We start from the raw sequence: 12,973 nt of genomic DNA on the forward strand, positions 1-12,973 counted from the left end.
TGAAAAGAAAATTCATTTATTGAAAAGAAACACAACTGCTTGGGAAACAGAAAGGGCAAGGGGGTGGGGTGGGGAACGGTACAATCACAGATTTGCATATGTCCTGTTATCATACTCAGCCTTCCTGTCTGGAGTGCTATGCAATGAGTTCTGCACTTCAGGATGACTACTGCATGGTGATAGCAGCTGAGTGCAGTGGGTAAGGATCGTAGTTTTCAGGGCTGGGTGGTGAAGCTACAGGTGTTGGAAGCAGCTGGTGGCAGTAAGAACCTGGATGTTGGGGAAAGTGGGTTGGAGGTGACATGGGGGCACAAGAGAAAGAGTTTTGGGACAAGGGCTGCAGGGGGGGGGAAGGGGCGGGCATGGTAGTGCTCCGCCTTCATGGCTACGAGTGCCTGGATAGAGTCTGCTTGGCGCTCCATGATGCTTATCAGCTGCTCCGTGCTTTGCCAGTGCTCCTCATTCTGCTGGCGGATTCTCCTTTCTCTCTCCCTCCACTCCTGCACTTTTAGATTTTCATTAAGTGACTGCAGCATTACTTCATGCAGCATGTCTTCTTTGCTTCTACGCGGTCTTTTCCTGATTCTTTGCAGCCTCTCGGCCGGTGATAAGACAGACGGCTGAGATCTCAAGGTTGCATCTGTAAAGGCAAAATGCAACACTTAACAGAGGCAGCATTGTTCACATTAGACAGAGCAATGATTCCCCCGTTCTTAAGGAGGGCAAACACAGTCAACACAATAGCATAATTTGCCCATCCCAAAGCAAGCGCACATAACCTATGGGAGCCCCAAAATGGTGAGTAAGCACAGGGGCAAGGGGGACTGATTGTTTCAGGGCTGTACTGTCCTCTGGGTTTCTGTGCCTTGGGGAGAGCCAACAGCTTCAGGGGGTACCTATACTGAACACTGTCCTCACATCTTCAACAGGAGTTCATCCTGGAAGATATCTCGCTGCTGAGGGTGACCTGGGAAGCAAGGGAGGGCCTTCTACTACAATGCGGCTTCTGCCCTGGCCCATATGCAGCTTGCCTGTGTGCAGCAATGGTCCCCCCACCCCTCACGGCACAGTGGCACGGATATGTTAGCCTGACTGGGACAAGAACCACAAGCTTTGCCCAAGTTCTGGATGAGACTTTTGAAGAGATCACTGAGGCCGATTACCGCGATGTGAGAGAGCACATCAATGCCCTATTCCGTATCTAGGCATGCATGCAGCCCTAACCCTCCTCGCCCCAAGAGCCCACACCAAATAACTTCCTTCCCAAAATAAAAACCGCTTACCGGGAACCTCCTCTGGTGTTTGTCCTTCCTCAAGCACTGGCTGCCATGACTGGCTACCTTCCTCCTGGCTTGAAAACAGCTCCTGGCTGCCTGCATCTAGGGATTCCAGGGTGTCTTCCTCCTCCTCAGCACCCTCACTCCCACTTTCCTCCTCCTCCTCCTGCCTTGTTGAACTGGGTTCTGAAGTGTCCATGGAGGTACTCGGAGTGGAGGTGGGGTCACCCCCAAGTATCGTGTCCAGCTCTTTGTAGAAACGGCAGGTCGGGGAGGCAGCACCAGAGTGGCTGTTTGCCTCGTGGGCTTTGCGGTAAGCATTCCTTTCTCTCTCCCTCCACTCCTGCACTTTTAGATTCTCATTAAGTGACTGCTGCATTACTTCATGCAGCATGTCTTCTTTGCTTCTACGCGGTCTTTTCCTGATTCTTTGCAGCCTCTCGGCCGGTGATAAGACAGATCTCAAGGTTGCATCTGTAAAGGCAAAATGCAACACTTAACAGAGGCAGCATTGTTCACATTAGACAGAGCAATGATTCCCCCGTACTTAAGGAGGGCAAGCACAGTCTACACAATAGCATAATTTGCCCATCCCAAAGCAAGTGCACATAACCTATGGGAGCCCCAAAATGGTGAGTAAGCACAGGGGCAAGGGGGACTGATTGTTTCAGGGCTATACTGTCTTCTGGGTTTCTGTGCCTTGGGGAGAGCCAACAGCTTCAGGGGGTACCTATACTGAACACTGTCCCCAGTCAGAGCGCTCTACATGCCTTGCCAATGTGGATGCATCGTGAGTTAGAGCGCACTGCGCTGCTTTAATGCGCTCTAACTTGTAAGTGTAGCCAAGCCCTAAGGGTATGTCTACACAGCAAAGAAAAACCCTTGGCTGGCCCATGCCTGCCGACTCCTGCTTGTGAGGCTTGGGCTGTGGGCTATTGCACTGCTGTGTATATTGGGCTCAAGCTGGAGCTTGAGCTCTGGCACCCTCCCACCCCACAGGGTTCTAGAGCCTGGGCTCCACCCCACATTCGGAAGTCTACACAGCAATGAAACAGCCCCACAGCCTGAGCCTCACGGGCATGAGTAAGCTGGCCCAGGCCAGCCGTGGGTGTCTAGCCCAGAGGGGCTCCCACTCAAGGCATCAATATACATGTCCTGTTGAACTCTGCTGGGCTCAGATACATCTGATCCCCAGTGGAGTGGAAGGTTAATGGGAAGACATTCATGGGGTGGAGAGATTCTGGTAGAGAGAGAATCCTTGTCAGGTCTTGTGTGGTACAACCCCATCAAATGCTGAAGGGCTGTGTAGTTCGGGTAAAAGTTCCAAATGTGAAGCCATTTGCCCTGCTTATGGCTCAGATCCCTGTGCAGAGACAGGAGGGAGAAGGGTGGCTGGTAGTTGGGGTTCTCCAGGACATTATCTTTGATGTCCTTTTGGGAAATGGCTGCATCACATTAAAGAGACAAGGTGGGTGAGGTGATATCTTTTATTGGAACAACTTCTGTTGGTGAGGGTCCCACCTTGTCTGTCTAATACAGAGGTTCCCAAAGTGGGCGATACCGCCCCCTGGGGGGCGCTGGAACGATCCAAGGGGGCAGTAGTGGCCTCGGGTGCAATTGGGGGGCGTTGAATAAAAATAAGGGGGCGGTGGAAGCATAAAGAAAGAATATAAGAAAATTTTGAAAAACCGTTCGTACATGTTTCATCTGTTGTGTAACATAGAGTTAAAGTTGTAGTGATTACTTTATTTTCCAAATAAATTCACAAATTATAACCGATCAGGTGTCAAGTCCGCCAACAATTCTTAACAAGCAAGTGTTGACAGGCGAGTGTGTCGCGCATTGTCGGGAAGTCCAGCATGCATCGGCAGGAATATGTGCGTGTAATGACTTGTTTACAATACGATACTATAAATAGGCGACATGTATGAAATCTAATTTAGATTGTTTCTTAATTGTGTAAAAAGCAGTTAACAATAGTGCAATAAGTATTTAAAATTTTTTATTCATATTCAATACCTTCGATCTTTACGGATTACGGATCACATACAAAGCAAATTGTATTATTGTTGTTTCAATAAAACAGCAATTTACACGTGAGTATGTTTATACATTTTCTTACATATCTACCGTACGTTTCTGTGTCTCTAGTGCTTACTAATAATAAAATCGTAGCAGGCTTGTGTCAGTACAGTACTATTTGAAGTGTACAGTCAATATATTTGTCATATTTTTTATTACAATATTAACGAAAACGGGAATGAAATCGTAAAAAAACTTAACTATTAACATTTATTTATATCTATCGAATCATCTGTGTTAATTGGTAAATAAGGCGTGTGTTAATAAGGAACAATTATTTAAATAAGGGCAAACTAAATTAAAACTATTAACTGATTTTTAATTGCATATTGATTATTTTTAATTAATTATTTCTTGATAAATTTAGTTTGATATTTGACAATTTAATATCAAATACATATATCTAATGCTGAGCAAAGAACAAAACCCAGTTTATTAGTTTCATTAGTATTTTAGTTTGGTTGTCTTTTGCCATCTTATGCAAAAACCACTGTATACCTGATGTCATGGGCGATATTCTAATAACACATCTTTCTTTACTATATTGTAGGACGTAGGTAGAAATATAGATACATAAAAGAACACAAATTTGTCACTGCATCTTTCTGTTTGTTCGCTTAAAGAAGGTAGATTTCCAGGGGGGCGCTGAGTAATTTTTTTTCTGAAAAGGGGACGGTAGGCCAAATAAGTTTGGGAACCTCTGGTCTAATATCTTGGGACTGACATGGTTACAAGTGCACTCCATGTGTCACTTTAAGACAGGATCCAGTCCCTGGGCCTGTAACAGCCAAGGATTTGAATCCAGGAAACTAGCAGGCTGAGAATGCAGGTGTCAGTGAACATGCAAATAGGCAGTCTGGCAGGGAGGAGGGGGGTTTCCTGTGGCTAGTAACAAGGCTGGTAACAGCACAGGACACCTGTCTGTAACCAGACACTTGTAGCTGAATGGGACAGAGGGATGGTCCCCGCCCATCTCCACACAGGAGATGACTCACACTGGCTTTGATGCTGTCATCAAGGCAGCCAGTGCTCACTGCCTACACCCTCACTGGGAAAGCAAAGGCAGAACTGAGCACAGTGGTAACTGACCCTAGCTGAGCACTGGGAGACAGTGACACTGGCAGGACAGGACGATTGCCAAAAATGCTTGTCTTGTCCAGTGGTGATATAGGCCCAGGGAAGGGGGAAACAGCTGGAAGGTTGCTGCTTGTAACAGACACACCTGCTCAGAGTGGTATGGTGTGTTTTCTTCACGAGACCACCAATCACAACCCTCTAGGAAGGGGGTCTGGGAGATGACTCTGTCCTAGGGTGAGGGCAACAGGTTGACCTCAGGATGGGAGATGGGCTCCTTGCATGTACACAGCACTGGGGTTGGGACACAACTCCAGAGGGGACCTGCCAATGTGCAGGAGCACCCTGCATCCCTCGCCAGGTGCTGGGATACCAGAGCACCAGAGATGTGACTGGGTTAAGAACCAATGCTCACAGGACCACTCCCTGTTCCAACCAATCATAGAATCATAGAATATCAGGGTTGGAAGGGACCTCAGGAGGTCATCTAGTCCAATCCCCTGCTCAAAGCAGGACCAATTCCCAACTAAATCATCTCAGCCAGGGCTTTGTCAAGCCGGGCCTTAAAAACCTCCAAGGAAAGAGATTCCACCACCTCCCTAGGTAACACATTCCAGTGCTTCACCACCCTCCTAGTGAAATAGTGTTTCCTAATATCCAACCTAGACCTCCCCCACTGCAACTTGAGACCATTGCTCCTTGTTCTGTCATCTGCCACCACTGAGAACAGCCGAGCTCCATCCTCTTTGGAACCCCCCTTCAGGTAGTTGAAGGCTGCTATCAAATCCCGCCTCATTCTTCTCTTCTGGAGACTAAACAATCCCAGTTCCCTCAGCCTCTCCTCATAAGTCATGTGCTCCAGACCCCTAATCATTTTTGTTGCCCTCCGCTGGACTCTTTCCAATTTTTCCACATCCTTCTTGTAGTGTGGGGCCCAAAACTGGACACAGTACTCCAGGTGAGGCCTCACCAATCTCAAATAGAAGGCAACTATCACATCCCTCGATCTGCTGGCAATGCCCCTACTTATACAGCCCAAAATGCCATTAGCCTTCTTGGCAACAAGAGCACACTGTTGACTCATATCCAGCTTCTCGTCCACTGTGACCCCTAGGTCCTTTTCTGCAGAACTGCTACCTAACCATTCGGTCCCTAGTCTGTAGCTGTGCATGGGATTCTTCCGTCCTAAGTGCAGGACTCTGCACTTGTCCTTGTTGAACCTCATCAGGTTTTTTTTTGGCCCAATCCTCTAATTTGTCTAGGTCCCTCTGTATCCAATCCCTACCCTCTAGTGTATCTACCACGCCTCCCAGTTTAGTGTCATCTGCAAACTTGCTGAGAGTGCAGTCCACACCATCCTCCAGATCATTAATAAAGACATTAAACAAAACCGGCCCCAGGACCGACCCTTGGGGCACTCTGCTTGAAACCGGCTGCTTGAAACCGGCTGCCAACTAGACATGGAGCCATTGATCACTACCCGTTGAGCCCGACGATCTAGCCAGCTTTCTATCCACCTTACAGTCCATTCATCCAGCCCATACTTCTTTAACTTTCCGGCAAGAATACTGTGGGAGACTGTATCAAAAGCTTTGCTAAAGACAAGGAATAACACATCCACTGCTTTCCCCTCATCCACAGAGCCAGTTATCTCATCATAGAAGGCAATTAGGTTAGTCAGGCACGACTTGCCCTTGGTGACTCCATGCTGAGTGTTCCTGATCACTTTCCTCTCCTCTAAGTGTTTCATAATTGATTCCTTGAGGACCTGCTCCATGATTTTTCCAGGTACTGAGGTGAGGCTGACTGGCCTGTAGTTCCCCAGATCCTCCTTCCCTTTTTTAAAGATGGGCACTACATTAGCCTTTTTCCAGTCATCCGGGACCTCCCCTGGTCGCCATGAGTTTTCAGAAATAATGGCTAAAGGCTCTGCAATCTCATCCGCCAACTTCTTTAGCACCCTCGGATGCTAACCAAGGGTAAGGACACCCCAGGCTGCAGCCAAGATGGCTGACACATGGCGGAATGTGGGGTCACTGTGCTCCTCACTCCTTGGCACACAAGGCGGGAGGAGGCAGTGGCAGGACTCCAGCCCAGTTTCAAACCCAAAGGTTTTGGGGTGGCAAAAGAGCTGAGGGCCACATGAGAGCTCCTCTGCTCTGAGCTGGGGATTGGAAACAGTTAGTGCCCTGGATTAGTCGGGTGCTAAAAGGATCATGGACATGCCTGATAGAACAACCGCCAAGGAACTGGGAAAGATGCCGTAACACCTATGGGTAATATTGGTGTGTTCAAACTTCCCCAGGTCACTGGGTAAAGTGACCCCTCTCAGTTCAGTCTCAAGGGGGAAGAGATGTGATGTGGGAAGTGATGTGATGTAGTGGGAATTTTCTGTAGTACTTTATGAATACTGTGGGTACCTCAGTTTCCCCTATGTGTTGCATGGTTAGCTAGGTGATTGGAAAAGGCTGTTTATGCTTGGGCAGGCTATGACAAAGGAGTGAATGGCACCTAGTTGCCTCAGGTTTGGGGCACAGGTCAATGGAGGTTCCATGAAGACAATGGCAAATAAATCACTGGGGCATTTGGTACCTAGCAACTGATGACATGAATGGCCACCCCTCTGCAGGAAGCCAGCCGAGTTTGACCAGCTAGACACAAAAGACTGAGGAGGGGCCAGGTGTGACTCACCTGGAAATTGGGATAGAGGGGCACAGAGGGACAGAGGGGGAGCCAAGGGGGGGCTAATCAGAGGGGCTCTGGACTAATCAGAATGGACCATGCTATAACTTTCTGGTATTTATGCTAACTAAGGACTTCCTATGCTACGTTCCAGACATCTAATAAACCCTACTGCTTTTACAACACTGGCTGAGAGTCATTGCAGATTGAGAAGGTTGGGGTATGCATGTATTGCTCCCTTTGGGGGTACTGGTCTCCCTCAGATGTCCATCTCAGGTGGACTCACTGAAGGAAACTTAGGATGTGAAGCAGGGGTGCTGGAGTTCCGGTCCAAGGAGGTGGTGAAGCTGAGTGGCTTACTTAGTGAAAGGGTGAGACCTAAGGGGGTCTGGCACACTGAAAGGGTCCTCCCAGGGACTGTTCCAAACTTGTTGTAGAGCACTGGACCTGTGGATCCCGTGACAAGGGTCCCCTGACCAAGGGCTAGGGTTGTCGCAGGTAGGGTTGCCTAACTTAGGGTTAGGGGAGGTAGTGAATCCATTACTATGATGGGGACTGTGGCAGGTAGGGTGCCCTCAATTAGGGATAAGGTTGGGTTACGAAGAGCCCTCTGTGCTAGGGTTACAGTTGGGGAAGGTAAGGCCCCATCACATAAGGTTGGGGTTAGGAGAGGTAGAGCATCTGGTGCTAGCGTGAGGGTTGTGGCAAAAAGGGCCCCATACTTAAGTTTAGGAAGGATCTGCTGTTCTGGGGTTAGGGTTGAGGGCAGGTAGGGCCCCTTGACTTAAGGTTAGGGGAGGTAAGGTACCTGGTACTAGGGTTAATGTTGTGGGAGATATGGCACCTGGACATAGGGTTATGGTTTTGACAGCTAGGGACCCGCTTGCTAGGTTTAGTGTTGTGGGTGGTAGGGCTCCCTAAGCTAGGGTTAGGACTGGAGTAGGTAGGGATGCCCTTGCCAGTGTTAGGGTCGTGGCAGGTGCAGCTCCCTGATTTCAGGATAAGGATAAGGGAAGTAGGGCACCAGTGCTAGGGTTAGGGTTGTACCAGATAGGGTCCGCTGACATAGGGTGATGGTTGTGGCAGGTAGGGCCCCCCTTGCTAGGGTTAGAGTTGGGGAAGCTAGGGACCCCTTTGTAGAGTTAGGTTAGGACTTAGGCTGGCTGACTTAGGGTTAGGGTAAGGGAAGGTAGGGTGCCCCATGCTAGGCTTCAGGCTGTGGGAGATAGGGCAACCTGAACTAGGCTTAGCACTGGGGCAGACATTTCCCCCTTTTGCTAGGCTTAGGGTGGTGTCAGGTGGGCCACCTAACTTAGGGTTAGGAGAGGTGAGGTAAGGTATCTGGTGCTAATGTTAGCGTTGTTGCAGATATCGCCCCCTGACCTAGGGTTTAGGTTGTTGCAGTTAGGTCTTCTCATCCAAACATTAAGATACACAGAGAATACCCAGTGGCCTCATTTCATGTACAGTTGTAAGCATGCACAAGATGGCTAACATGCTGAGTCCATCTAGAGTTCTTTTTGAGATTTAAGGTTGCCAACATTATTAAGCAGGGTCCAATTCAAATATTCAGGCCATGGATCTCCCTGTGGATGATAGGGTATTGTCCTAGATTTTTTTTTTTTTTTTTTTTACACCTACCATAGTTACAAGTTCCTGAATTAATTGTCTCTTGAAGTCCTGTCTTTCAGTGGAGTGCATCCACTTGGGTTACCCATAATGCGCACAGTAGTTTTCCCGAAGAGTTTTAGCAACAGTAGCAGGCTTTTTGGTCTGTAGTGGGAAAAGCCTGTGCCTACCTTGTGAAATGATCAACTAACTAATACAAGTATTTCTGCTATTGGATTCAATTGTGAGAAAATCCATACCAACTAAATCCACAGGGCCTTCACTGTGAAGATGAAACAGTGGAGCAGCTCTTGTGGGTAGAGTCTTTCAGTGTGTACACTGGGCACAGGTCTTACAATACTGATCCCCATCAATCTTCATCTATAGCCAGCAGAATCTGGCTCATACATGCCCATAGGTCTTATCCAACCCAAGATGCCTGAGGTCGTCATGTTTCATTTTAATACAACATTGTGAAATTGTTGAGGTAAAATGAATTGCTTTTTGATGTATTGTTTGGGCTGGTACTAATTCTGTACAAAAGTCAGTACTCCAGGGAAAGTCGTCAAGATTAATTTCCTTATAAGGCTGCGAGGTGGCTTAGGATTCTGACCTATCCAACATTAGCATTGGGATACTGAGGATCTCCTTTACTGTCGACAACATCAGGTGCCTGGGACACCCGGTGAATGTTGCTTCCTCCCGAGTAGCTCAGGAAGGAAAGGGGAGGGGGATTACATTTTGGAGGCACCACTGGACTCCCTCTGCTACCCCAACTTCTGAAGCAAGAAAGCAATCATATCTAATTTTGATGTTATTGAAGTTCTGATTATTTGTCTGAGCCCTGCTGGACTTTAAAGGAGCATTGTGAGCTAATTGTTCTATGTAAACCCAACCAAACCCTTATACCAGCTAAGGTGCCCATAGACACTGAGGATGCTACTATCTATCTGGAGTTGGGAATCATGAAAATCTTCAGGAATACCATAATTTACAGTCGGTGAGGTGACCCCCCCAACAAACAGAGTGTCTATATTTGTGAGAGCAGCTAAGGACTTTGATGCACAATGCATTCCCAAGGAAGTTGGTACTCTGGGTGAAGTTGGCTGCTGGCATGTGTTTCTGGCTGGCAGTTACCCAAAGGAGGAGACTACACTAGCTGGGACCCCGACTTTACAGCTAAATTGAATGCTTTGTTGAAACAGAAGGCAAGACACTACTAGATGATATGAAAGCCATTGTTACACTAACATCTACTCCCTCAACTGCTACCAATGAGGTCTGATAACTGCACGAGGACAATTGGTAGAATGCGGTAATTGGTCACCCTATGAGAGAGTTGTGTACCATAAACTCTTCTCTGGGATTCTTCTCTGGGATAAAACCTACCCCTTTTGGGCGTGACTGGGATCCACTCCAACATCCGTGAGGCTTAGAAACACTTTTAGGGAGAAGCAGCCCCACCTCTGATGAAGATGCTGATAGACATGGCACTGTATGGTATACACAGAGAAGGACCATCACTTTACTCCTTGGAGGTGATTGTCAAGTAACTTGGATCCCGAAGTTCTCCCTTTGCCCTATAAATCAGCTGTTCCTAGGAGATAGCCCTAAAGGAAATCTATTTCTGCATAAAAAAAAATAGGACAAATATTTTTTTGAAAAAAGTCAATATGTACACAATCAAAAATTAAAAAAGAAAAAGATAACTGATTTTTTTTTTTTTTGCAAAAGATAGAAAAATAGGGTCTTTTTGCAAAAACTCTTTGAAAAAAATAATTTTTGGAATAAAAATAAATACATATATATTTAGATATAAAGTTGATTTCTGTTAGAAGCCATAGGACAAAAGTACGTTAAAAAAATACAAAAAGAAATTCTTTATAAAAACTGAAAAACAAATAAATTTTTTTTGAAACAATACTTTCTGCATTAAAACAAATTTTATTTTTCAAAAAACTGTGCAAAAAATAAGATTAATTTATATTTTATTCATGTAAAAGAAAAAATATTTTCTACCATGTTAAAAATATTTTTTCCATCATATAAAAAATTCCATCATATAAAACACATTTTTTTGGTGTATTAAAAAAAATTCCCCCCATGTTAAAAATGTTTTCTTGCTCATGTTAAAAATAATATTCTGTCATGCTAAAAAAATCTTCCAGAGTTAAACAATTTTTTCTCCATAATTTTTCTTTTACATAATATTTTCCCCTCATGTAAAGGAAAAAGATATTTTTTCTCTTAGTCTAAAAAAAAAAAAGTTTCTCCCTCATGCAGAAATATTTTTTACTTCATGTACAAGGTGAACAACATTTTCCTTCATATTAAAAAATATATATTTTTCTCTCTCTCAAGTTAAAATAATTAAATGTCCATCCAAAAAAATTACACTCCTCTGCCCCCCTCTCCCCATTCGCGTTCGGCCCCAGTCCCCCCTCTCTGCTCAGCCTCCCTCCTGCTTGCTCCATGCGTTTCCTCCTTGCGCCTCTCTCCCCCCCTCGCTTGTTCCCCCAGCTGAGCTGCTGCTCGTGGGGAGGGGCAGAGCGCGAGCGGTGGTGGCCTCAGGGGAGAGGAGTGTGGAAGGAAGAGCCGGGGCAGGGGAGGAGGGACGCAGTGGTGGAGAGGAGACGAGACATTATAGAATAAGAGACTCAACTGTTTTCAGTGGATGGGGGATTGCATCTGCCTGGTGACCAATTTCTCACAAGAATGTGGCTACCTGGGTATTTGGTTCCTTCATGCCTGGGGATATAGAGTCTGGTACATAAAGCTGGCACCACCATGCTGCCTCAGTGGGACTTTTTGTTTTCTTGGTTCTGTGAGTGGGTATTATTGTTGTTAAAGTACCAGCCAGCCTTTATTTTACTGCCAGGATTAATGTCTAGTTGCAGCAGCCACTCCTCTTGGCAGTTCTTATTTATTGCCTGAGGTGCGTATTGCTGTTGAAACAATGAACATAGGAAGCTCAAGCTTTGTTTGTGTGAAGAAGTGAAAATGAGATGACAGCTTTTGCAGTCTGATTCCAGCCATTTTCTTCCTGTCAGGGTGCAAATGCCAGCTGAGAGTGAGGCCTGACATCTTGTTTTCTTGTGTGAAGAAAGGAGGACAGAGATTTCTCAATTAGCTTTAACTGCTGCTTGCCATTATATGTTCCCCAGGATCAATGAGATGGGGGTGGGGCACTTGAAAAGGCCATTTTGCAGGATGCCTGCATATCAGCTATCAGGGTATCAAAAAAATCTGTGACTGACATAACTTATTCCCAAATTTAGTGGTTTTAATTAGGTACTTTCTGCATGTCCAGTCTTCACAAACACAATCTGGCACACAGTGGAAAACATGCTCCATTTTCTTTAGAAAGAAATTGCAGAAAAGTGGAGTTTTCTTCAAATATCATTTGCTTGATTTCAGGGATTTGGCTGGAAGGGGGTGCGCACACGGTGAGTTGGGAGAGTGAGCAGGGAGGGGGAGGAAAGCGAGGAGGGAGACATGCATGGCGGGCAAGTGGACCAATTGGGGAGGGGGCAGGGCCTGGGCAGAGTGGGGGCGGGACCTGTGGCGGAGCAGGGGAGGAGTGTGGGCAGGGCCACAGGCAGAAGAGGCAAGGCGGGGAGCTAGCCTCCCCAAGTGAAAGCTTCACCCACCGCCCATGCATGGGAGTGAGGCCCTGGGGATAATTGCTGATGAGTGAGATCACAAGGACAGTGCAGAGGAGAAACATGAGGCCAGACTGCTGATTCAAGATTTGTTTGGCACTCTAGACCATGACCAGGAGACCCTGAAGGATTCAAACGTAGAGTTGTACAGAGACTAATCACAGATAAGTTGTATGTAAGAATGTTTAAGGGATTGGAGTAAAAGCAGTAGAAGAACACCAGCACCATAAATGTGCATGTGGTCAAAAATGATCTCTAAGAGTCCTGGAAAGGGTGGGAGGGAACTTCCTGAGGGATGCAGACTGCTCATTGGAGAAATTAGGAGGGGGGACTAAAGGAGAGTCACTAACATGGGTTCTCTCTTGACTACGGGGCATGGTGGGGGTTTGGAAACCTGTCAAAATTATATGGTGATGGAAGGTGTCGAGCCTATACTATTCACTCACTCCTGACCTCATCTCCATTCAAATTACCTCTCCCAAGCCCTCCTACTCACACACCTCTTTCCTGAAATCTGTCACCACCTGCTTCTCTCCAGTCCATCCTCACCTATTCAGCTTTTCTGTACCCAGTCACTTACCTTTCCTG

The 12,973-nt window shown here is 46.5% G+C and overlaps 1 protein-coding gene across 1 annotated transcript; it reads right to left on the bottom strand.

The window, feature by feature from the left end:
• Window positions 1–234: 234 nt before the first annotated feature.
• LOC128833807 (helicase ARIP4-like) lies at window positions 235–1,671 on the bottom strand. Its single transcript, XM_054022001.1, has 3 exons — window positions 1,284–1,671; window positions 390–640; window positions 235–270 (listed from the first exon to the last, which is right to left on the bottom strand). The coding sequence occupies exons 1-3, from the start codon at window positions 1,669–1,671 to the stop codon at window positions 235–237; spliced, it is 675 nt and encodes a 224-aa protein (XP_053877976.1).
• Between the last annotated feature and the right edge of the window lie 11,302 nt (window positions 1,672–12,973).

The sequence above is a fragment of the Malaclemys terrapin genome, chromosome 1, assembly GCF_027887155.1.
Source record: "Malaclemys terrapin pileata isolate rMalTer1 chromosome 1, rMalTer1.hap1, whole genome shotgun sequence".
Classification (NCBI taxonomy): Eukaryota; Metazoa; Chordata; order Testudines; family Emydidae; genus Malaclemys; species Malaclemys terrapin.

Excerpts from the sequence above, each read along its gene's own strand:
- LOC128833807 (XM_054022001.1), bottom strand. The coding sequence starts at position 1,671 with ATGCTGCATGAAGTAATGCAGCAGTCACTTAATGAGAATCTAAAAGTG. Across the intron at positions 641-1,283 it reads AACACCAGAGGAGGTTCCCG|ATGCAACCTTGAGATCTCAG; the intron begins GTAAGCGGTTTT and ends TTGCCTTTACAG. Across the intron at positions 271-389 it reads CAGACTCTATCCAGGCACTC|GTTCTTACTGCCACCAGCTG; the intron begins GTAGCCATGAAG and ends CCCAACATCCAG.